Genomic DNA, 23944 nt, shown 5'->3' with positions numbered 1-23944 from the left:
TTACTATTTTTTCTTAGATTTTTGTTGCTGTCAGCTCAGGTCATTCCTTATCTTACAGTTTGTTATTACGTTCTGCTTGATACATAAAGCATTACATTAGAGTAAGTAAGTAAGCAAGTAAGTAAAATATTTATTACCCGTATTTTTCACATGGAACAAAACGGAGTACAATGAAAAAACAAATATAAGAAAAGAAAAAAAAGAGAAGAAAAACGGAGAGAAATTTAAGACACAACATGGAAAAATACATAATCAAGAACTGTAGAAATGTTTAAGCCGGGGGTGGTTCCATTTTGGCTGGAAATTAGAAATCGACCGGTTTACCGCGATACTGGGGTCTGCAATCCTATGTTTATCAATCATATATGTTTATATGATTTTACCAAACATGCTGTTGTTACTTCACTGTACGTGTTGTTACTTTAAAAAAAAAGATTATTTACCTTTTCAGCTAGGCGGTCACCAACTATAGCTGTAACTGCGATACGAAGAAAAATGATAAACCCCAAACAGACAAACGTAAACTGATAAAAGAACCGCTGCCACTGAGTCATGCTATGAAATGTTGTGAGGATAACCATTGCAGAAATAAGTAAAAGTACTACGTGCACTGTTGTTGCAAATAATGAAAAAAGGAATATATTCTATCAAAGGTCAAATAAAATGATATATTCTATCAAAGGTCAAATATTCTATCAAAGGTCAAAAGGTCAAATATTCGATCGAAAACTTTTATCATTTCTAAGAGACTAGAATGAATTCTTCTAAATTCTCCTAGCGCTTCAAGGCTGTTGTCCATTTCTATAAGATTTCTCATTTTCATATTTAAAAGCTCGAATTTGCGGGTCAGCATATTTCCAGCCGTGAAGAATAATTTCATTCGTAGTTTGGTTATAAGGAGCCAGAATGTTTTGAAAGCACACCAGACGAAAACTACTGATGTGCTGGAAGATGTATTGCGAAGAATCAAGAAATCTATCAAGCTTGAGAATAGTATAAATATCGTTCCAAAACTAAGGATCAGAAGATTTAATCGTTCTTTTCTAGAGTAATATAAATTTTGATTTAAATTTCTGAAAAAAGTCGAATCTAAATCGATAATGCAGTTGAAAAACTCACAAAGAACTGATGAGCGGAAAAGAGATGAAATAATAATTATAAGACAATCCACTGAACTGGTTAAAATTAGCCCAATAGCACAAAATTTGAAAAGAAAGTCGTTAAAAGAGACGAACTTGATTGATAAAAACACAGTGGCGGCAGTAATCAATGCAATATAAACAGCAGCAATCCCTATAATAATTTTGTTGGATGGTTTGTCCCATTAATGAAATATAAGTATCCAATATCTTACAAGAAACTTAACCCACACCCAGTAAATCAATAGAAATTGCTGAACTTAAAACACTCTACTAAATACTTACAATTGCGATTATTATAAACAGCAGCAATTCAGTCAAAACGCAGTTTTGCACACTTTAGCGTCCACTTTTAGCTTTAGCATCGACTCTAAAGTTTGACTCTTTCTTTTACTTTATTTTTGAAACAGCAAAGGATTTTAGTGTTGATGCTAGTTAATGAGCTAGTTGATGAGGAAGCAGCCCCTAGTTGATGAGGAAGCAGTCCCTTTCATATACGAAGTAATTTCTATTCGTTTTAAGTTTTAATGTCGCTCATTACTTTCCGTTAAAAAAAAAAAATTTTTATGTAATTTCTGAAGGTTTTTGAACCAATCCATGTTTTGATTTTGGCTTTCTCCAGATAAATAATTAAAACGAGATTTGAATATTTTTTTTTTGGCTAAGTGGCTTTCTCATAGTTTTGATCGAATAATTTTGAGAAAAAAGGAGCGGGAGAGCAGCCCTAGTTGCCCTCCGTTTTTTTTGATTACTTAAAAAGGCAACCAGAACTATAAATATTTTACGAATGTTTTTATTAGTAAAAGATATACGTAACTTACAAAATAGCTTACGCAACGCACTTCTGTATTCTCATGTTTTTATTACGTATATGAGGCACACCCCCTCGTCAGTACCTCGCTCTTTACACTAAAGCTTAAATTTTGTCCCAATTTCTTAAGAATGACCCATGAATCACAAAAGCCGTAGAATAAGTAGTTGAACTTACTAAAAATACTTTAGCGTAAAGAACGAGGTATTAGGAGGGGGTGAGCCCATCATATGCGTAATAATTTCTGTTCGTTTTAAGTTTTAATACTTCTCCTTACTTTCAGTTGAAAAAACTTCTTCATATTTATCTTTTTATTGCATTTTTAATTATACCAGAAAATCTTGCTCTCCCTTCATGAAAATTTTCTTTCCCCATGACAAATTCCTCCAATGAAAGTTCCCCAATCATATCCTCCTCTTCTCCTTCCCCAACTTAAAAATCCCCCTGAAAACGTCTTAACACTTCCAAATAACTATTACTATATATTAGCAATGGTCAAAGTTTGTAACTTGTAGCCCCTCCCATGGGGACTGTGGAGGAGTAAGTTGTCCCCAAAGACATAGTTATAAGTTTTTTTTTACTACGCTGGATAAAATGCCTTTCTCAGAATTTTGATCCGGTGACTTTGGGAAAATAATTAGCGTGAAAGGGGGCCTAGGTGCCCTCCAATTTTTTTGGTCACTTAAAAAGGACCCTAGAACTTTTTATTTTCGTTAGAATGAACCATCTCGCAAGATTCTAGGACCAATGGGTCGATACGATCGCCCCTGGTGAAAAAAACAAACAAATAAATAAACATGCACCTGTGATCTGCCTTCTGGCAAAAGGCATAGAACCTAGACACAGGATATGGACATAAATATAGTTAGACATTAAAACAAAATTCAGAATTCACTGAAAATGTTCTAATTGCTGAATTGTTTGTTACTAAAAATTAAGGAGCCCTAATTGAAAAATGATAGCTTCTAAATTTCATCCTTTTCCAAAACGCCATATGGACTTAAATTCTTTTAAAATTTTATTTTCTCACTTTCAAATAATCAGTGCAAAATATTTTTTAGTAACATTGTTTAGTAACTCTATCTTTTAGTAAAAAACAATTCAGCAATTAGAACATTTTCAGTGAATTACTATCAAAAATCTAGAAATTAGTCTTTAAAGATTTTCCATTCTTCTTGATCACCTGAAAAATTCGATAAGGTGAAACTATGTCCTATTTACAAAACGCCACGGCAGCGTCACTTGTTAAGTTGGATCCAAGATCCAAAAAGGAACAGGCGTATGTAACCACTCTCAAAAGGTCAAACTTGCACTAATTACAGGGCAAGGGGTCAAACAGCATGAATTGGGGATGCCAAGTTTTGTTGCTGCTTCCACCCAAATTATGAGTCATACATCCACCCATGGCAATACGTTATGGAATGGCAGTCTGAAACAAGGATGGCTAATTTGATTACCATGTAGGTCAGGTAAAAGAAATTTTGTGCTAGTTTCATTTGATATTTGTCTAAAAGTGAAGTGACGGTAATTACTTGTAAACTCGTAAACAGGCTCACGTTTTACTCAGAAATGAAGTTTACGGAAAAAGTCCGAAAATTTTGCGTCTAAAATGTGTTTTAAAATATTAGCTCGTAAAAGCGTCGAATTTGAAAATACAAAAAATGTCATCTCTGTCAGCCTCTTCTGAATCAGAAGCAGAAGATATAGGTGGGGCGTTTTATACAAGATTTATCTTTTTTGTTTGTTTACTAGTCTGTTTTTAGAAGACTAGCGCTGATAGTGATTAACCCAGTCATAGGTTAGGACTAGTGGAAGTTTTATAGCCTAGATGAAAGTAGGCTAGAAAACTTAAAAACATGCCTAGTTATCTAAATTTCTTCAAGCCTGATATAATCTTTGGGCAAAGTTCCTTTTTTGAGCTCAATGCTGTATTATTCCATTCGATTTATTTTCAAAATGGGCAACAGGCAAGCCAAATATTTGTTTAGCTGCCAAAACATAAACATAAGACAATCTATAGTCAGCACTTATGAAATAACTAAAAATAATTCTAATCATCCACTTAAAATCAGTACACAATAGCTTGCTAGTCAAAATATACTAAAATATAGCCTAACTAACAAATTAAAGCAGCAGACAAGACAGTAATATTTTAGTTAATTGACTTCTTGCTATCTTGGAAAGGGTTTAGGTTAGGAAAAATGAAACTTTTAGGGATCAATCTAAAGACTAAAGCATGTCCTGGGAAGGTATTTTAAAGTACCTATCTCCACTCCTTCTCCCTCTATAGGGCCCTGAAATTTGCCTCCATGACAGGTTTATACCTATTGAAATTTTGACAAAACAACATTTTACATTAATTTTCAGTTATTAGTTGCTTTTTCTCTGCCTTTACTTCCGAAATTTCAATTTGTGTTATTTGAGTATAATTTTAAGCTATATTTTTTTTTCAAAATTTAGGAAATGTATTTGCATTTCCTTAAAACCTTATAAAATGGGATTGAGCAAAGTTAAGAAGCTGAAAACAATTTTGTTGTACTTGAATTAAGCAGAAGATCTATTTTGCAAGGTTTCACTTTTATAACATACATATTTTTAATGGTCATCAAAGGTGAGGGCCTTCTAGAGGTAGAAGGAGTAGAGATAGTTGCTTCAAAATACCTTCCCAGGAGATACTTTAGTCTGTAGATTCATCCCTAAAAGTTTCATTTTCCTAACCTAACCTCTATCCAAGATAGCAAAAGTCAATTAACTAGAATTTTACTGACAAGCCAAATAGCCTATATGTTTTAGTCATCAAAACACAAATATATGTACAATCCATGGCCAAAATTGTAGGCAAATTTAAAAAATGTATGCAAATTCAGGGCCCTCTAGAGGGAGAAAGAAAGGAGGAGGATGCTTTAAAATACCTTCCTGGGATATACTTTAATCTGTAGACCCATCCCTGAAAGTATCATTTTCCTAACCTAACCCCTTTCCAAGGTATCAACAAGTCACTAAACTAGAATTTTACCTGTTAATCTCAACCTTCACTTTTGTAACATCAACCTGGACCATAAACATTCCCCAAATCTCAGAAAGAAACATCAATTTCTACCCTTATCCCTCCTCTTTCTTAGAGCTAATTCTGTATTTATCTAAAGGCATAATTATAGTTATGAAATCTAGGCATTAAAGTGCACCCTTTGGTGCATATGCCCCTGCTCTAACTATAATACAGTCACAGAACCCTAATGCAAAGGTTTAAAGCTCTCATCTATGATTAGTTAAAAACCAAAGATTAATCATGAATAAAAGCAACAACAGGTAACTTACCTAAGACAGTAAAACTTGTTGATCCTTAAGAATAAATCAGTTCTATATTCAGGAGCTACAGTTACAGGAGTTACAGTAAAATGGGATCTTTCAAGCTAAAATTGAAAAATTAAAACATACCCAAGTTTGTTGTTTTTATGATGAAAAGTCAGTGTGGTAGATCATGAATATTTGTTGTTTGTTGTTGTTTTTCCCTAAGGGATGATTGTATCAAAGCAAGAGTTTAAGAAAATTGGAAGAGGGCTCATTTGAACAAAAATTAAAGGTTTAAGTGACCAAACAGAATAGAGGGCAACTAACCCTTCCCATAACCCCTTTTTCTCCAAAGACATTCAAAAACAATTTTTAAGATGGACATTTTGTTCATCAAAATTACATGCCCTAATAAATTTGAATCAGGGGATTACAAGTCCCTCCCCCTCCATAGCCTCTAGGGAAAGGGCTGTAAGTTTTTCAATTTGTCTATAGTTTACATACAAAGTCTTATCAAAAGTTACAAGACTGTTAAAAAATATACACATTTATTAGATAAAGCCGTTTAATTGAATCTGCTTCAAAATATACTCCTTCTGAGTCTATACATGTTCTCTAACATTCCTGCCATTTTTAAAATAAAACCTCTGGAAGTCATTTTTAGAAACTCCTCATAGCTGCTCTGTTGCTTATTATTTTATTTCAACTACTTCTTGAAAATATTTACCCTTAAGCACCATTTTTATCTTTGGGAATAAAAATAATTACATGAAGCTAGATTTGGAAAATTGGGAGCTGAGAAACCACACTAGGATATCATGTTTGGTTAAAAGCTGCCACACAAGACTGAATAGGCTGATGCATTATTGTGATGCAATTTCCTACTACCAGACTCTTTAAATCTGGGTCTTTGTCTTTGCATAGCATTTTGTAGACAGCAATGAACATCATTGTGCTACTCCTTTGCTATGGTGTTTCCTTTTGGAGGATAGTCATAATGAACAACACCTTGGTAGTTGGAAAACAGTCAAGATAAGATAATATTTATTTTAAAACTATAGACACAAGCTCTAGAGAGCCAAATTTGCTTTATGTGCCAGTAAAAGTTAAGAAATAAGCAAATTTTAAATCAGTACATTAAGTTAAAAACTTAAAATTAAAAAGGAATTAAAAAGGCGAAATCATCAAAGATAAAGGACAAATCAGTATACTTGACATTAACCAGAATAAAGGGGATGAAACTATTATGAAACCTCTCTGTAACAGCATGGATTGGAGAGTAGGCTGGGATTGCTAAGGAGACTGACTGAGGGAGTCAGTGTCTAATGACAGGGGGTAAGTCCTCAGTATGGGGATTGGAAATGACTGATTTAGCAAAAAGCAAGCAATTTTTTTCCCTCCTTTCTTTTAAGGTGGTAATGCTTGCAGCTTTAAGAAAGAAGGAGTATCAAATTTCACCTTCTTTGTAAATGATCCTGAGCAAATTCTTTTGGACTGACTTGATTTTGTCTCTAAGTTCATTTGCAAAGTTGTGAATGCCAGACCAGACATGCATATTCCAAAAATGGCCTGATAAAGGATAAGTAAACACAGAGGGAATGTATCTTAGGACAATTAAATTTGTTTAGCAGCTTAAACATGGATAGTGAAACATATGCTTGTTTAACAATGTTGGAAACATGTGTGTCCCACTTAAGATCATTAGAAATTGTGAGACCAAGGAGCTTAACCTGTCTCACTAGCATTTTGCGTGGGATTGGGTTGCAAAAACATGAGCAGATTTCAAGAAGTTGATTGTCATTATTTGTGATTTAGTGGGATTTACTGTCCTATTTAAATTCTTAGATTCATCCAAACATTGGGTTAGGATTTCAACAGGGTCACTTTTAATATTCCTATGACAGACTTCAAGGATCAACTAGTCATCCTGAAAAAGATTTAATCAAGTCAATTGGAATGTCTAATGGGCAAGTACTTGATTCAACATGATCTTCACTTGACTGAAAACTTGACAAACGGGGTTTTTTTTTAACCAGGTGTCCTCCACTGCAAAAGTTATACCTTTTCTTTACTAGATAGAAAATACAAGGTTTATAGGGGGGTATTCACATCCTGATTTTTTAAGATTCATCCTGAATCTTAAAAAGGGCAATAGGACTTCTGATTACCAGTACAGTGAGCCCCCGTCTGAAGTTTATACAATCACCTTTCTGTATAAAGCTCATATGCCCCCAGGGTATTGCCTACAACCCTTGCCCTGAGGGCTGTTGGAGGACCGTCATCCTCAAACAAATAATTCCCAGACTTTTCAAATATTTTGAACAAAATGGCTATCTCAAAATTTTTACTGGATATGTTTGGATAAATGGTGGGTAAAGGAGGGATTAGTTGCCCTCCAATCACATTCAACTATTAAAAAGGGTACTAAAACTTCTTATTACCAATCCAATTAGCCCCCTCACTAAAAATTAGCCCCCTCAAAGTTTATACAATCTCTCTTTCTGTATAAACCTTATTAAACAGATGGCTATCTTAAAGTTTTGATTGGATGTCTTTGGGGAAATAGTGGTATATATATATATATATATATATATATATATATATATATATATATATATATATATATATATATATATATATATATATATATATATATATATATATATGTTGTCACAGTGACTTTTCTACTGCAAATGTATTGGTGGACATATGGGCAGGTGATTGTAATGCCCAGCAGAAAATAGCTTCCTGGATTTTGACTCTTGGTTTGTTGTCCACTGCTTTCCATTCAAACTTTATTGCCTTTACTAATTCCGGATGTGGTTTGTTTAAGGTAGAAAGGGTTGGAGCTTATCTTGACAAATAGTTATACATTGCTAGGTGAGTCTAACTCACCTTTGCTTTTGGAGGTTTGTATTTCTCTGATTGTCCTAAGTTTGTAAGGGTCAGGTTTCATACCTCTTTTTGTCAGTATATGACCAAAGTAATGAATTGTTTCAGCATCAAAGAGGCATTATCTTTATTGAACTTTATGCCTTTCACACAAGTCCTTTCCAGAATTGTCTTCAGCTTCATATCATGGTGTTTTGTACTATCAGCAACTAAAGTGGGACAATACAGGTCAAACAGAAGTGGTAGTGCTCTCTGTAGTTGGTAGTTTGTTGGGTAATTTTCTGGGAGTTTCCCCAGGCTCCCTGGTTAGGGTTGATTGGAAGAAGGCTTGCAGCAGGATTGACTTGCAGATGCTTGAAAGCTGTGATGATGTCATCCCTTTTCTTTGAGTAAACAAGGGTTGGAATTGTCAATGCTGCAAGTCTCTTATGGCGAGGGAGTTGGGTGGTGTGGCTTTTGGTGGCACACTGCACAGCACTTTCAATTTCTTATCTCTTTTGAATTGAGGGGAGGCCAATGTCATACCAAACCCCAACCATGAACATACCATTGTGTTGTAGAGTTGTTTTTTTTAAAAATAAAATATTGGTTGTGGCCAACAAATGTTCTTTTGGTAGTGCCAAGACATCCCCTTGTGCACAGCACCTGAGAAGGTATGCTAATGAAACTTCAGCTTGGAGTTGATCATAACACCAAGATCATGTTCCTCACCTGCTGGTGCTAGATTAGAGTGACTGCTGAGTATGGGGTTATTATATAGGTAATGTTGTTCTTAGTTATTAAGTCCCATGTGAAGCATTTTGTATTTTTTTTTTTGCATTTTACTGCAGTGACCAGCGACCACTTATCTGACCAGTATGCTAGGTTATCCTGAGCCTCCTGCAGAGAAGTACTTGCTTCAGGAATATCAGTAGCCCCTGCAAGCTTGGAGTCTGCATAGAAAGTTATTTTGCTTTTTGAGTAATCAGGGTGTAGATGTTGAATACTGCCAGACCAAGCTGACTGCCCTGGGGTACTCTATTCTTCACTGGTTGTGGGTTGGAGTAAACTAATGAGCCATAAAATCTATAGACTACAATAACTCATATTTTGTCTTTCAAGAAGGCCATAACCCATTTGACAGGTTCATTGTTTAATTGCTGGGATTCTAGTTTAAGCTTCAGTTTATAATGAGGGACCTTCTCCAGTACTTTAGCCTGTTCATTCAGAAAAAGGTCATCTGGAATCTCTTTGTCAATGGGCTGAGGAATGTCATCATTTGTATCAAGCAGTTTGTGTTCATTTACCTGCCTTTCTTAAAACCCTGTTGGTAGTTGGGTAAAAGGTTGTTGGCAGGCGTGTGTTGTATGATAGCATCATTTATCATGCCTTCTATAATTTAGAGGGGACAAATGTCATAGTGGTAGGCTTATAGTTCTTTGTATCTGTATGCTTCCCTATTTTGAATACAGGTAGTATACCTTATCAGTCCTCTAATCTTTAAGGACTGTACATGTATTTAAAGGTGTCTGAAAGATGTTAGTTAATGGAAATGCTATGAGGTTTGCCATTTCTTTTAGGAATCCTGGATGAATCCTATCAGGACCTCTTGCTCTAGTTATATTGATTTTACCTAACCTGCCTATAGGAGTCTTCCTCACAAAAGTTTGCTGAGAAAGATTGACGAAGTTTATTTGCTGTTTCAGCTGGAAGTGTTATTTTGTCCCTGCTTTGTTAGCTAATCTCTGATAAGAGCTATTTGGTCTGCTGGAGAACACGCATCTCCAGTAGGCTTTTTGATTTTGTTTGATAGAATTTGCTTGTTTTTCCTCATATTCAATGAAGGTAGGTCTCACCAACACTGCCTCTCAATTTCTGGCTCTGTTATAGTTGGTATTTCTCATATTTAGCCCATTTCTTGTTTATTTTGTTACTGGCTCTTTTGAGTTTATGGGGATATATGGTAAAGGTTTTAGTACTTTCATTCAACTAATGTGGGAGTGTTTCTTTAAGTATTTAAATACAGTCTTTTGCTTCACACCATTTGTCTTTAGTTGAAGGTATCCTATGCATAATAGTGGCTGTTTATGATCTAGATACACAGTTTTAAATATTAAGAATTCGTATCCAAGATTAGACAGATTTTTAGAGCTTAGGTTTATAGCTTAAAGTATTGTGTAAAGTTTTGTTAGATATGTGCATGTTTAAAATGTTCTACCCAATCTTTTGCTTAGCTTAGAGCTTAAGTCCTTTAAGCCTTTGTGGCGCAACTGGGGCTCCTTCTCTTCTGGAGATTTGGCAAATATGGTGACAATATTTTGATTAGCCTTTGACTTGACAGTGTAGCTGGTGGAGGCTATAGGCCTGAAAATTATCAACATATCTCTTACTAAATAGGCCTTGGGGGCATGAGCCATGTACCTGTCCTTTAAATGTTCCATGTTGTTTTCTATGTAATCTTCTAAGACTTAGAAATAAGGGAATGGTATAGATAGTACCTTGGAAACACATTACTGGGATATTTTTAGGGCCTAAATTTATTCATGGAAGTTTCATTTACTTTGTTGTAGTATTTTCTAAGATAGCAGAAAGTCTTTTATCAAGAACATTACTGCTTTTGTTTGACTGGCATTATTTATTTGTTAATGGAAATAGCATTAAGTACTGTGCTTTTTGATTACAAAACAAGTATAATTATAATGAATGATTTGTATTGCCCATCATCAAGTAAACAAATTTACGAAGATGGAGTAAAAGAAGAAAAAAGGAAAGAAAGAAAAGCACACATACATACTAAAATGAACTAGAAACATAATAGATAGAATAAATAGAATGAGCATACATACTAGAAACAAAATAAAAGAGGTACTGTATTTCCAACAACACAGAACAACAAACTTAGTGTGCCACTAGTAGAGTACTGTGGCGCATTAGATACTGTGGTATGGATCTAATGTGCACTTGAACTGGTTAATTCTACTGCTAATCACTGCAAAGGGGTCCGCTATTTTATATTTCTCTGAAACACCCGTGTTCTCTAGCCACAGAGGAAGAGTCCAGAGGTATGTTCCATACTTGAAGAACATTGAATCGATTGTGTTTTTATCCTTTTCAGTCAAAATAATCCAGAAAGGAGAAACTTTCAGAGCATATGGTATTACAAAAGCGCAATAAAGCCTTGCACGGAAAAGACAATTGCACAGACGTTTACTGCACGTGAATTACGTGAATTTCTCCAGGGTCCGTTTGCAGAATATAACAAATAAAATTATAGTGGAAACGCATAGAGTAGTTATCAGTAGTAGTAATAAACAAAACGCACAACTTAATAACTTCCAATATCACCATGCAAATAGCTCGAATTGGCAAGACACTATGAAAAGTTAGGCTATCTCTGATACAGTTTGAATTTGGTTATGAAATTTTGCAAAAATGACATAAAATGCTTCTTTTAAAATATTACATAGGCCTATACCTCAAGTTCAAACGATCATGATTAGATACAAGTGAATAAATCTCATGCAGCCTGAAGTAGTTTTGTGAGCAGCCCTCCTACCTGACTTACTCTTCCACTATATACATCAACTGACATACTGCACAAGAGTTTTTTTTTTTTTTTCAACAAAAAAAAAGTTTTTTTTTTTTTTCAACCAAATGTTTTTCAGTGAACAGTGCATACTTCAGGGCATGCAGAAAGTGCCTTTCTGATTATAAGATTTATTTGTAATTTGTAAAATTGTGTATGTTTAGTTAGTAAGATTATGTCTTTAATTGTGAGATTTATGCAAGATTTGTGTCTGAAAAAATTTGTAGATTTAAATCCCCTACTTTTTATACAGCTATTTGAAGAAAAGAACACTTGAAATTATCCTTCATTTATTTTTTATTTTTATGAATCCCTCGTAAATACATGTTTACATACCTGCACATATGAAGGGAGTTGGGATAATTGATTTTTTTTGGTTTCGCTCGAAAATTTAATACTTTTTAACCGGTGGCAACGCTTGTCATCAATCATTTTATTAATGCTCAAACGCTATTAAAAGCGTAAAAAAGTTGTTCGGCCCAAGAAACTTTGCTTGTTAAGGGTCACTTATTTTTGTCTGAAAAACTTATTGTGTCTGAAACAAATTTGTAGATTTAGATCCCCCATTTTATATACGGCTATGTGAAGAAAAGAACACTTGAAATCATCCTTCATATATTTTTTTACTATTATAAATCTTTTGTAAATACATGTTTACATACCTGCACATATGAAGGGGGGTGGGTAATCGATTTTTTCGGTTTTGCCCGAAAATTTAATACTTTTTAACCGTTGGCAACATTTTTCATCAATCAATCATCGTCAATCTTTTTATTAATACTAAAACACTATTAAAAACGCAAAAAAGTTATTCGGCCCAAGAAGCTTTGCTTGTTAAGGGCCACTTATTTTCGTTGGACTATTTGAAAATAGGCCAAACAGTTAGAAAAAGGGTTTTACTCAGCATGTTAATGTTTTGGCTCTAATTTACCTGTATCTAATTCAATAGTTTCAGTAACAAGAAAAAAATATTATTAAGATTTTTACCAAGGTTAGATTTTTAAAGTAAAGAATTCTTTATTCTAGATATAAGCTACTCGGACAAGAAAATAACAGGCCCATTCTCTGGAGAGGTAAGCTATATTTTCATTTTTTTTTTTAAGGACAGGTCTAATGGTGGTGTAAATTTCTCTGTACATAATATTTTGGATATGCATAAAACTTGGTCCCAGTATTTTGCTGAAAGTTTACAAAAATTCAAGAACTATATAGCATTGTAAAGTGTAGACACTGGAAAATTCAAAAATATATAGAATGTATGTGGACAATATCGCCATCTAATTTCTAATTACCCCAAAGTAGATTTCTTTTTGGAGACACTTACTAGCACCCCCAAAAAATGATGAGAACTTTAGTCAAAACTTATATATACAAGACAGATGTCCAACTGAGCAATTCTTTTGGAAACAAATACGTTCGGTGCGTGTGCTCGTCTATCTTAAGTTTCTTCCAGTAATATTAATATTACCTTTTAATAGCAAGCTTATTCAGAAACATTTGATCTTTATAAATCAATTCATATAAATTAAATTTAGTCTATGAAATGATCATACAATTTATTGTGGTTACCTGTCACTTTTAACCTATAATCGTTTAATAAAATATTAATTAAAAAAGCTTTTTCCACAAAATTAGTTTTCAAGGAAAAGTAAAGGACTCCATTAAACCAAAACTGGGCAAAAACAGAATAAAATAATCTACCAAGCGTAACACAACCACAAATCGGCATCAATAAATACATGAAACCTTAATCAAACTAAATCTAAACAAAATAAATTTAATTATTTAAATAAAATAAATAAAAAAATTAAAATTAAAGCAAATGAGCCAAATTTAGAACGAGCAGAAAATAAACATGATTAGGGACTCACAACCCTTATGTCTTGTCAAGGCCAGAATATACTTTGCACAATACTGAAAAAAGTGCCAACGAATGTGCACTGTCAGTTTAATATATGTATATATATATATATATATATATATGTATATATATATATATATATATATATATATATATATATATATATATATATATTCATATTTATTCTTTAAAATCCTGGTAGTTTTTAATTTATCAAAGTTATAACCTTGCTAATTTCTGCTCGTTTTGAGCTTGACTCTGTCATTTATTGTAATTTTTGCTCGTTTTGGGTTTCATTTATTTATTGATGATGATTTGTGGCTGTGTTACGCTTTGTAGATTACTTGATTCTGTTTTTGCCCATTTTTGGTTTAATTGACTTCTTTAATTTTCTATGAAAAACCTAATTTGTCGAAAATGTTTTGAAATTAATTTCTGTTCGCTTATAATTTTTATATAGCCTAGTGTTTTTAAGGGGAAAAGAATTGGACGGCTGATTGCCCTCCAATCACTTTTGACTCTTAAAAAGGGTCCTAGGACTTTTAATTTCCATTCAAATGAGCTCCTTTAAAATTTCAGTGATATTACTAGTTATGATAGAGCAGCGCTGCCTATGATATTGTTCATCTAGGGTAAAGGTACCGATGATTCAACAGGTTTTGTAAAAGAACACTTTTTCTACTCCAGAAGGCTTAATTTAAAGACTTTTGGTTTGAGAAGGATTTCAGTATGTAGGAAAAACGCCTACAAATCTAACTGTATGATTAGAAGTTTGAAGTTTTATCAGAAAAGGGTAAAAAAAACTCCAATTTTCTTAAATTGGAGCTTTTTTTACCTACAAATTCGACAGAACAAAAAAGTTACCTGTTTTCACCATAAAAGAAAACACTTTTTCTACTCCAGAAGGCTTAATTTAAAGACTTTTGGTTTGAAAAGGGTTTCAGTATGTAGGAAAAACATCTACAAATTTAACTGTATGATTAGAAGTTTGAAGTTTTATCAGAAAAGGGTAAAAAAAACTCCAATTTTCTTAAATTGGAGCTTTTTTACCTACAAATTCGACAGAACAAAAAAGTTCCCTGCTTTCACCGTAAAAAAACACTTTTTTCTACTCCAGAAGGCTTAATTTAAAGACTTTGATTTGAAAAGGATTTTAGTATGTAGGAAACTTACTTAAATTGGAGCATTTTTACCTACAAATTCGACAGAACAAAAAAGGTCTCTGCTTTCACCGTAAAAAAACACTTTTTCTACTCCAGAAGGCTTAATTTAAAGACTTTTGGTTTGAAAAGGGTTTCAGTATGTAGGAAAAACATCTACGAATTTAACTGTTAACTGTATGATTAGAAGTTTGAAGTTTTATCAGAAAAAGGTAAAAAAAAACTCAAATTTTCTTAAATTGGATCGTTTTTACCTACAAATTCAACAGAACAAAAAAAGTTACAAAAAAAGTAACAAAAAAAGTTACAAAAAAAGTAACAAAACTTCTAGGAATTTAACTGTATGATTAGAAGTTTGAAGTTTTATCAGAAAACTTCAAAAGGGTAAAAAAAACTCCAATTCTCTTAAATTGGAGCGTTTTTACCTACAAATTCAACAGAACAAAAAAAGTTATAAAACCTCTACGAATTTAACTGTATGATTAGAAGTTTGAAGTTTTATCAGAAAACGGTAAAAAAACTCAAATTTTTTTAAATTGGAGCGTTTTTACCTACAAATTCAACAGAACAAAAAAAGTTACAAAAAAAGTTACAAAAAAAGTAACAAAACATCTAGGAATTTAACTGTATGATTAGAAGTTTGAAGTTTTATCAGAAAACTTCAAAAGGGTAAAAAAAACTCCAATTCTCTTAAATTGGAGCGTTTTTACCTACAAATTCAACAGACCAAAAAAAGTTATAAAACCTCTACGAATTTAACTGTATGATTAGAAGTTTGAAGTTTTATCAGAAAAGGGTAAAAAAAACTCCAATTTTCTTAAATTGGAGCGATTTTGCCTACAACTTCGACAGAACAAAAAAGTTACAAAAAAAGTTACAAAAAAAGATACAAAAAAAGTTACCTAAAGGAACATTTTTAGTCGGTCTGGTATTCCCTTTCATCAGACAAGAATTTCCAACACTTGGAACATAGTTTCGTCAATATAATATTAACTGCCATTTTCACTTAATTTTATCAAGAAAAAGCCAATATGGCTACATTTTAGAGAAGATCAGATGTATCTTGATGCATTGGTGCCGATCCCAACTTTCTTTTGCCAAAAAAAAGAACCAAGTAAAGACGGTTTGAACATTACATAGCTAAAAAATTGTTGGGAGCTCATTTTGTGTCGAAAACAGGAAACTGATTGAATTGAATATTCTTTTTATATCTGGGTGTCCTGGATATAGTGTCAACGTCTTTCATTGTCAGAATATAACGAAGGCTTCAAAAGATGGTGTTCTAACTCACGGCTAAGCAGAGTTATCGACAGTAGTTCCGAAATAGCACTGTCGAATCATTGGTGCCTTTCTCTTTTAATATCTTCATGCCTATAGTTTTTTGTTTAATTGAAATATAGCATGCTCCATGCTCCAATCGTTAAAAGGGCCCTAGAACTTTTAATTTACAATCAAATCAGCTCCTTTAAGATACCAATGATATTACTAGTTATAACAGAGCAGTGTTGCCTATGATATTGTTTACATACTCTTTTAATACCTGCCTGCTTATAGTTTTTTCGTTCGATTGAAACTCCCCCTAAACGTTCCCTAAAAGTTTCAATTTTGCCCTTACTGTCGTTAGTTACAGTAACCGTAGAAGAAGTATTACAAGTATATATATAGTGTCTTCTTTCTAGTTCAAAATCCACCACAAATTACTCTGAAAGGTCTAACTTAATAATGTAATCCGTTATTGTGATATTGCTTTGTCACCCTTTTGACAATCTCCGTGGTCATAGTTCGTTTTGATTTAGTTCAACATCTGCCTAATTATTCCTTGAAAGCTTCATCTTAATACCCTTAGCTTGTGTAGTAGCAGTAGTATGAACATATCACCTTTTGTTGTTTTGTTCAATATCCCCTTTTACATACAGTGTTCCAACTTAATACACATATCAATTCTAAACATACGCTCTTTTGACAATGTAAATGCACATTATGTCTTTTGTTAGTTTGAATTTGCCATCAATATTCTCTCAAATTTTACCTTCATAGATTTATCCTTAATAATACTAGTATCACGGTAGTTTCGGTGGCAGTAGGAAAAGTAGTTGCATTGTTATTATTGTATTGGTAGTGGTAGTAACAGTAGTAACATCCATTTCATGATGCCCAGAAGTTTCACCTTGGCATGGTTAGCCGTTCCGAAAATATTGCTGATGTATATTTTTGACCACCTTTTGAGACTTTTTTCATCTTAATACTATAAGCCTTACAAGTTGTTGCTATTGAAGTAGTAGTTTGAGTAGTTTTGTTGCAGTAGTATTAGTAAAAGTAGGCGTGGTAATAGTGTTAGTAGTGACATGCGTATATTACCTTATATACGAATTTTTCTTTATTACGTATATATAATACGAATTTTTCTTGTAATGTTAAGGTCCCTGATGAAAAATTAATTACACCTGGTCCAAGAGTTGACGAATTATTACGGCTTTATTTTCCGATAATTTTGAAAACTTTTTAAGGAATATTTCTCTGGAAAGGTTGAAAAAGTGATTTCGTGTTGTTTGTTGAGTAAAACAAAAATCACTTGCACTCACCATTCTTGATATAATATTTTCAAGGAAAAGTTTATCTTTCACTAATAAAGTTCTTTTTCTCCTTTTATCTTCAACCACATGATTTAAAGTCTTGAAATGTAGACTTCTTTCGAAGTTTTTTCCTTTAAAACTGCCTAAATGTAGATTTAATTTTATTGAAGGTGTCAAAATCCTTTTCTTTTTACATTGATGAAGAAAATCTTGTTGATTTATAACATTTCCGTGTTTCTTATGGGTGTTAATATATTTAGACACCTCCTTGGTCACATTATCCCCATATACTCGACGTAGATAACTTCGAAGACCACGCTGCCTTTCCATGACGAAAGTATAACAGTTCAAAATAGGGATGAAACCTTTTAATCGACAGTGAACAGATATTAAATTTTAACTAGATATTTCAAACACATATACAGTGTTCATGATCAGCAGTAAAACTAAAAGACATCATAAAAACAAACAAAATTTATACCCAATAAACTAATTACATATAGTTTATTGCTCTTATTTGTTTCAATGCAACAGCGGAAGTAAATCTCATTGACCTTTTCGGTTCCAGTTCATTAGATTTATTTGACATATCAGGTGGACAGAGGTCATAGCTCTTAGGTGAAATGAAATTTACTTTATTTCACCTCAGTAAATTATTATCAATTGAGTTCGATCCAAATTCACCTGTATCTCTGTTTGTGGAATTATTCTTGAATAAAGATTTTTTTAAAACCTTATATGGCCCCAGGACGTAACTTATAACCCTTGCCCTGGGGGTTGGGGGGGGGGTTCATCCTCAATGACATAATTTCTGGACTTTTCAACTACGCTGAATAAAATAGCTGTCTCAAAATTTTATTGGAAGTGTTTGGGAAAATGAGGGATGTGGGAGGGGTTGGTTGCCCTCCAATCCCTTTTGACTATTAAAAAGGGCAATAGTCGATTCTTTTTCCATCCGAATGAGCCCTTTTTAAGTTTTTACGACAACTCCTTCTATACGAAGTGCTCTGGTCTTAAAAAAAATACATTGTGCCAACATCGTTCTTTACTATTGTGATGTCTATGATTGTTTTATAAATTTAGACATAACATTTGATTAAGTTAATTGTTGGAATTAATTGATCGTTCAAATAAAACGAATAGCACTGTCTTCAGATATACATCATTATCATCAATAATACTTTCAAGACTTTATACCTGACAACTTTTCGTTGGCGTTACAGGATAGACCCGTTCGACATTTGTATTATATACAAAAACTTAGCTGCTTAATTGTTAAAAAGGCTGAAAATTCTATTAATTATTATGAAACTATCTCATTGTTTTACATTCTCGTTTGTGCTTGTTTCTCCACTATCAATTAAATGATGAAGTTGTCAGCCTATCAAAGTTTTTGAAACGGTATGTTCAAACAAGAACCCAATCAGCTGTCACATGACCAAAGGCTATTCCTCAGCCTTGAAAAAAACAACAACTACAAAATAATATCGAAAGAAGGGACTAAATTGACTTTGCAGCCAGTTGAACTTTATCCTTTTCAATCGTAGACACCGTGACGGATGAAAACTTGGAACAATATCTTATATAATCTAGTTGGTATTATAAATCCATTCGTAACTTTTCAGGATTAAAGTACCATAGGTGACACTAATTATTACCAAACTACCGCATTGTTTTACGTTATCGTTTGTACCCGTTGTGTAAACACTTAATTCTTTCAGATTTAAAGAGATCGAAGACAATGTCCACCAATTTGCACAAATTTGTAGCCGAAAATGAACAGATTCTTACTTGCAGTTCCTTCTCCCGTCATAGACATCAAGTTCACCGGAAACAAATAAATGGGTACACCAACTAGCAAAGTTGCAAACCCCTCATCACTGAAGATTATTGTAGCCCAACAGCCGATTATTACTTGCAAGTCCCCTACATTTCTTACCACTGGAACCAAATTGGTTTAATCATCAAATAAACCAGAAACAAATAATAGGTACAGCAACTAGCAAAAGTGGCAAACCCCTCATTGATTCTTACTTATAAGTCCCTCTCGCGTGATAGGCATCAAGTTCGCTGGAAACAAATAAATGGGTACACCAAATAGCATAGTTGCAAACCCCTCATCGCTAAAGATGACTGTAGCCTAACAGCAGATTAGAACTCACAAGTCCCCTTCATGTTTTACCACCGGAACCAAATTTGTTTTACCATCAAATACACTGGAAACAATTAATAGATACACCAACTAGCAAAAGTTACCAACCCCTCATTGCCGAAGGTGATTATTATCTAACAGTCGATTGTTGCTTACAAGTCCTCTATATGTCTCACAATTTGTATCGGCCTAGATTTCGTTTCAGTGTGTACCTTACTACTGAAGTTGTCAACCCCTTGAAACTTTCAAACTGGTATACCTCATGAAGGAATTTTTGTACCAAAAAAATGGATGTCATATATTTTGATCAGCTCATCAAGAGCTATCGATTGCTTTCGAAAAAAAATTCTATCTGCCTTAGTTCAAAAGTTAATTTTTTTTTTTGCTGTAGGTCAACTTTATAACGTCACCACTTTGAAAGGAGCAAAGGATAAGCTCCAACTTCTTTAGCAATGAGAGAACGTTTAAAGTTTATTAGGCACATCTGATACCATTCCTCTACCGCAATCCCAAGTCCGAAAAACCGAATGATAAACTCAGCTGAAATCACGAACAGAAATGGGTAGAAACAATAGATGGCACCACTTTCGGACCCGTGGGAAAATGCCACATTTTTGCTTCTGGAAATTTTTCTATTTATCACTCAAAGAAGATATATTTGCTGTGGGGCCGTATAACTGCCCCATATATTTAACACATAGATTTTAGTCCATCTTCTATTTGAAAGTGGTGCCTACCTGCTTGCCCGCTAAAATGGAGCTTTCCACTCGAAAGCAGAAACATGGTTTGATGAAACGAAAGCTTGGCTGTACAACTTCAGATACTCCTCTCTAACATAGGCTATATAACTCCACTTCACTTCTCACACCATTGGTTCTGACTCGTGGACAAGCGAAAACCATCCTTTTTGGCCCCAGGCAAGAGTTCTGCGGAGCTTTCCAAAATGCAATGTCATATTCACCAATCCGGCCTGAGGTCCACATTTTCCGAAAAAAACCGCACCGGTTAGACCCTTACCAGTTTCCACGAATAAGCTGAGATCGGCGGCATAGAAAAAAAAAAACGGGACAAAACCAAAGTGGCACTCCCGCAACACAACGATGAGATAAACCTAAGATTTACCTAAAACTACCTGTCTGATGCTAATTTGGCCCTATTAGGCCAACACATTTGACTAATAATATCATTCTGTAGTTTTTAATTTGAAATTCTCACTTAAAATTAACTTGAAAAGCTTATAAATTTTTTGTTAAATGCTAAACTCAAAAAACTCACTAAAACTCATAAGACTCCTAAAACTCAGTCTTTGGTTGGTTTTGTGGCTAATTTAAGCATAATAATGAGCCTGGAAACTAGAAACTAATGAGCCTAGAGATTTACCTAGCACCAATTGCCTTCTGCTAATTTGGCTGTCTTTGGACCACGACATTTGACAAACAATATCATTCTTTTAGTTTTTTAATGAGAAATTCTAACTTAAAAAGAATATGAAAAGATTATGTTTTTTTTTGTAAATGCTACGCTTATAAATTTAACATCTAATATTCATTAAGTGCTTAATTTAATTTTTTAAGTATTAATTTTGTTGCAAGATGAAATTTGTTTTTTTATGTTAAATGCAAGCATGTGTATGAAAATCATCAAAAACTTTTTTTTTTCTTTTCTAAGTCAATCGAGTTCCAAAATATGCCATTATTCATGAGCGGAAAAAGTGCTGCATTCTGTCTTTAATCTAGAATTATCTTTCAGAATGCCCACCAGACTTCCAAGACTGCGATTATACGGCAAGATGGGGCAGTTGTTGTTTCCAACTCGCGTAAAAGAAAGGTGGATAATGATGTGGAAAACGTCCCAGCTTCTCATCGGAAGGTTATCAAAACACGTGAAGAGCAAGAACCAGTTTATAGTTCAAAAGCCGTTGAAATGATAGTAATTAATTTCTGTTTGCCTAGGTTGACCCCCCGCTCCTTTCGCAAATGGGCTTTGACTTTCAATATACTCAATATCTTTATTTTTAGTCAAAATTTAATTTGAGTTTATTCTCTTTGTATAAAATTTTACGATTCTCTGATGTTCAGGGTTTTTTATTTTATTCTAGACAAGGTGTTTTGAGTTGATGTCAATTCAGCTCCAGAGAGACGCAGCGTAAAGTTGTTTTGGTCTCAGGAACAGCTCTGACTCTGTCCATGGCAGCTTCGTTGGGTCTGATACTGTTCGCCAGGCTTCGTCCCGAGATTTTGCCCCTTGGTTAGCTTCTAAAGATCAAACCTGGCTGGCTAAGGTCTATAATGTTTGTGGCCCACTTGATATCAGTCTTTAGACTGATATCAATAGCTTCAGAGATACCTCTTAGCCAATTTCATTGGAGGTTTATGCTCTAAGAATTTGTTTAGAATATAAAAATCATTTTCCGTTGTGGATCGAGACGCCACGCGTGCTAGTTTCAGAATTAGGTATGTCACATAAATCAGGGTGTTCCTCACTCTTATTCTGCTTGATGCTGGATAGACTGTTTCAATTTATCAATAAATTTGTGTTAATATGTATCAATACGTTTAATTTATCTTGAAAGCAAAGGGTTTGTCCGTGACCTCATATTTGGTTAGAGGAACATTTTCGTTTTTACCGTCTTTCAAAGTGATGAGCATGGTCCCCAATCGCCCAGCTGGTGTTACAGTCTTATATCCACCCACCTTCCAGGATAATCTTTACTCTTGAATTAGAAAAAATAACACGTTTAATAAACTGGTTCAAGAAAATTCAAACTCGTTCAATTCAAGAATATTTGAAAACTAGAGAAAGAAAAAAACCTAAATAATTTCGAAGACCAGCTTGGAAAGCAACACAAAAAATAGGTGTATTATACGGGAAAAGAAGCTATAAGAAAAACCTCAAAAAGTCATACGTTTTTCTACTCCTCACTTCCTACATACGTGCATTTTTTATCTGGCACACACTTAAGAACAGAATATTCTGTATTTTTGTGTTTTATTGGTACTGGCATTTTCTTGCAAGTCTCATAGGGAGACTTGACATTTGACAAACAATATCATGCTTTTAGTTTTTTGATGAGAAATTCTAACTTAAAAAGAATTTGAAAAGATTTTTTTTTGTAATCGCTATGCTTATAAATTTAACATCTAATATTCATTCAGTGCTTAATTTAATTTTTTAAGTATTAATTTTGTTGCAAGATGAAATTTTTTTTCTTTATGTTAAATACTAGCATGTGTATGAAAATCATCAAAAACTGACTCTTTTTTTCTTTTCTAAGTCAATGGGGTTCTGTATTGCTCTAATAAGGTAGTTTTCTTTACTATTTTTTTCTCTTTTTTTTAACAACCTTCTTTTTCTTTGACAATGTGCCTGTAACAAAGAATAGATTCCACTTTTTTTTTAGGGGGAATGGGTGAGGCCATCGTACAAGACTTCACTAGGAGGAGGGATAATACGGCCATAAAATCTTTCTACGCTCTTTTCAGGGGAAAATCCTTCCTTTCGTGACATGTTTTAATAAATTTTATTTTCCTTAGGCGGCATGGTCCTCCGGTCTTCCCCCAGAATATGCCATTATTCAAGAGCGGAAAAAGTGCTGCATTCTGTCTTTAATCTAGAATTATCTTTCAGAATGCCCACCAGACTTCCAAGACTGCGATTATACGGCAAGATGGGGCAGTTGTTGTTTCCAACTCGCGTAAAAGAAAGGTGGATAATGATGTGGAAAACGTCCCAGCTTCTCATCGGAAGCTTATCAAAACACGCGAAGAGCAAGAACCAGTTTATAGCTCAAAAGCCGTTGGAATGATGGTAATTAATTTCTGTTTGCTTAGGTTGACCCACCGCTTCCTTCGCAAATGGGCCCTGGCTTTCAATACACCCAATATCTTTGTTTTAGTCAAAATTTAATTTGAGTTTATTCTGTTTGTATAATAATATTACAATTCTCTGATGTTCAGGGTTTTTTATTTTATTCTAGACAAGGTGTTTTGAGTTGATGCCAATTCAGCTCCAGGGAGACGCAGCGTAAAGTTGTTTTGGTCTCAGGAACAGCTCTACTCTATCCATGGCAGCTTCGTTGGGTCTGATACTGTTCCCCAGGCTTCGTCCCGAGATTCTGCCCCTTGGTTAGCTTCTAAAGATCAAACCTGGCTGGCTAAGGTCTATGATGTTTGTGGCCCACTTGATATCAGTCTTTAGACTGATATCAAGAGCTTCAGAGATACTTTTTAGCCAATTTCATTGGAGGTTTACGCTGTAAGAATTTGTTTAGAATAGAAAAATCACTTTACGTTGAGGATCGAGACGCCACACGTGCTGGTTTCAGAATTAGGTATGTCACATAGATCAGGGTGTTTCTTACTCTTATTCTGCTTGATGCTGGATAGACTGTTTCAATTTATCAATAAATTTGTGTTAATATGTATCAATACATTTAATTTACCTTGAGAGCAAAGGGTTTGTCCGTGACCTCATATTTGGTTAGAAGAGCATTTTCGTCGT

At 33.9% G+C, this 23944-nt stretch overlaps 4 protein-coding genes across 12 annotated transcripts in view; 3 read left to right on the top strand and 1 right to left on the bottom strand.

The window, feature by feature from the left end:
- Positions 1–629, bottom strand: part of LOC136027571 (putative gustatory receptor 28b) — a 28505-nt gene extending 27876 nt beyond the window's left edge. Inside the window, exon 1 of the mRNA XM_065704951.1 lies at positions 444–629. Within this exon, the coding sequence (XP_065561023.1) occupies positions 444–581 (138 nt within the window). The 5' untranslated portion in view covers positions 582–629. The remainder of the gene's footprint in view (positions 1–443) is intronic.
- The window catches only part of LOC136027568 (microtubule-associated protein futsch-like), a 682876-nt gene that overhangs the window by 337634 nt on the left and 321298 nt on the right, over positions 1–23944 (top strand). The window lies entirely within an intron of this gene.
- LOC136026798 (uncharacterized) lies at positions 3585–23053 on the top strand. Its single transcript, XM_065703498.1, has 4 exons — positions 3585–3657; positions 12725–12771; positions 21194–21396; positions 22978–23053. Exons 1-4 carry the CDS (start codon positions 3612–3614, stop codon positions 23051–23053), a joined length of 372 nt encoding a protein of 123 aa, XP_065559570.1. The 5' UTR covers positions 3585–3611.
- Positions 23051–23944, top strand: part of LOC136027570 (cap-specific mRNA (nucleoside-2'-O-)-methyltransferase 1-like) — a 46998-nt gene continuing 46104 nt past the window's right edge. For all 3 annotated transcript variants that reach the window (XM_065704949.1, XM_065704948.1, XM_065704950.1), the window contains exon 1: positions 23051–23251. In XM_065704949.1, coding sequence (XP_065561021.1) covers positions 23246–23251 — 6 coding nt within the window. In that variant the 5' untranslated portion in view covers positions 23051–23245. The remainder of the gene's footprint in view (positions 23252–23944) is intronic.

This window comes from Artemia franciscana, chromosome 5 (genome assembly GCF_032884065.1).
Source record: "Artemia franciscana chromosome 5, ASM3288406v1, whole genome shotgun sequence".
NCBI classification, from domain to species: domain Eukaryota; kingdom Metazoa; phylum Arthropoda; class Branchiopoda; order Anostraca; family Artemiidae; genus Artemia; species Artemia franciscana.
The sequence above is the reverse complement of the archived record's forward strand: the minus strand, read 5'-3'. Positions and strand labels throughout refer to the sequence as shown.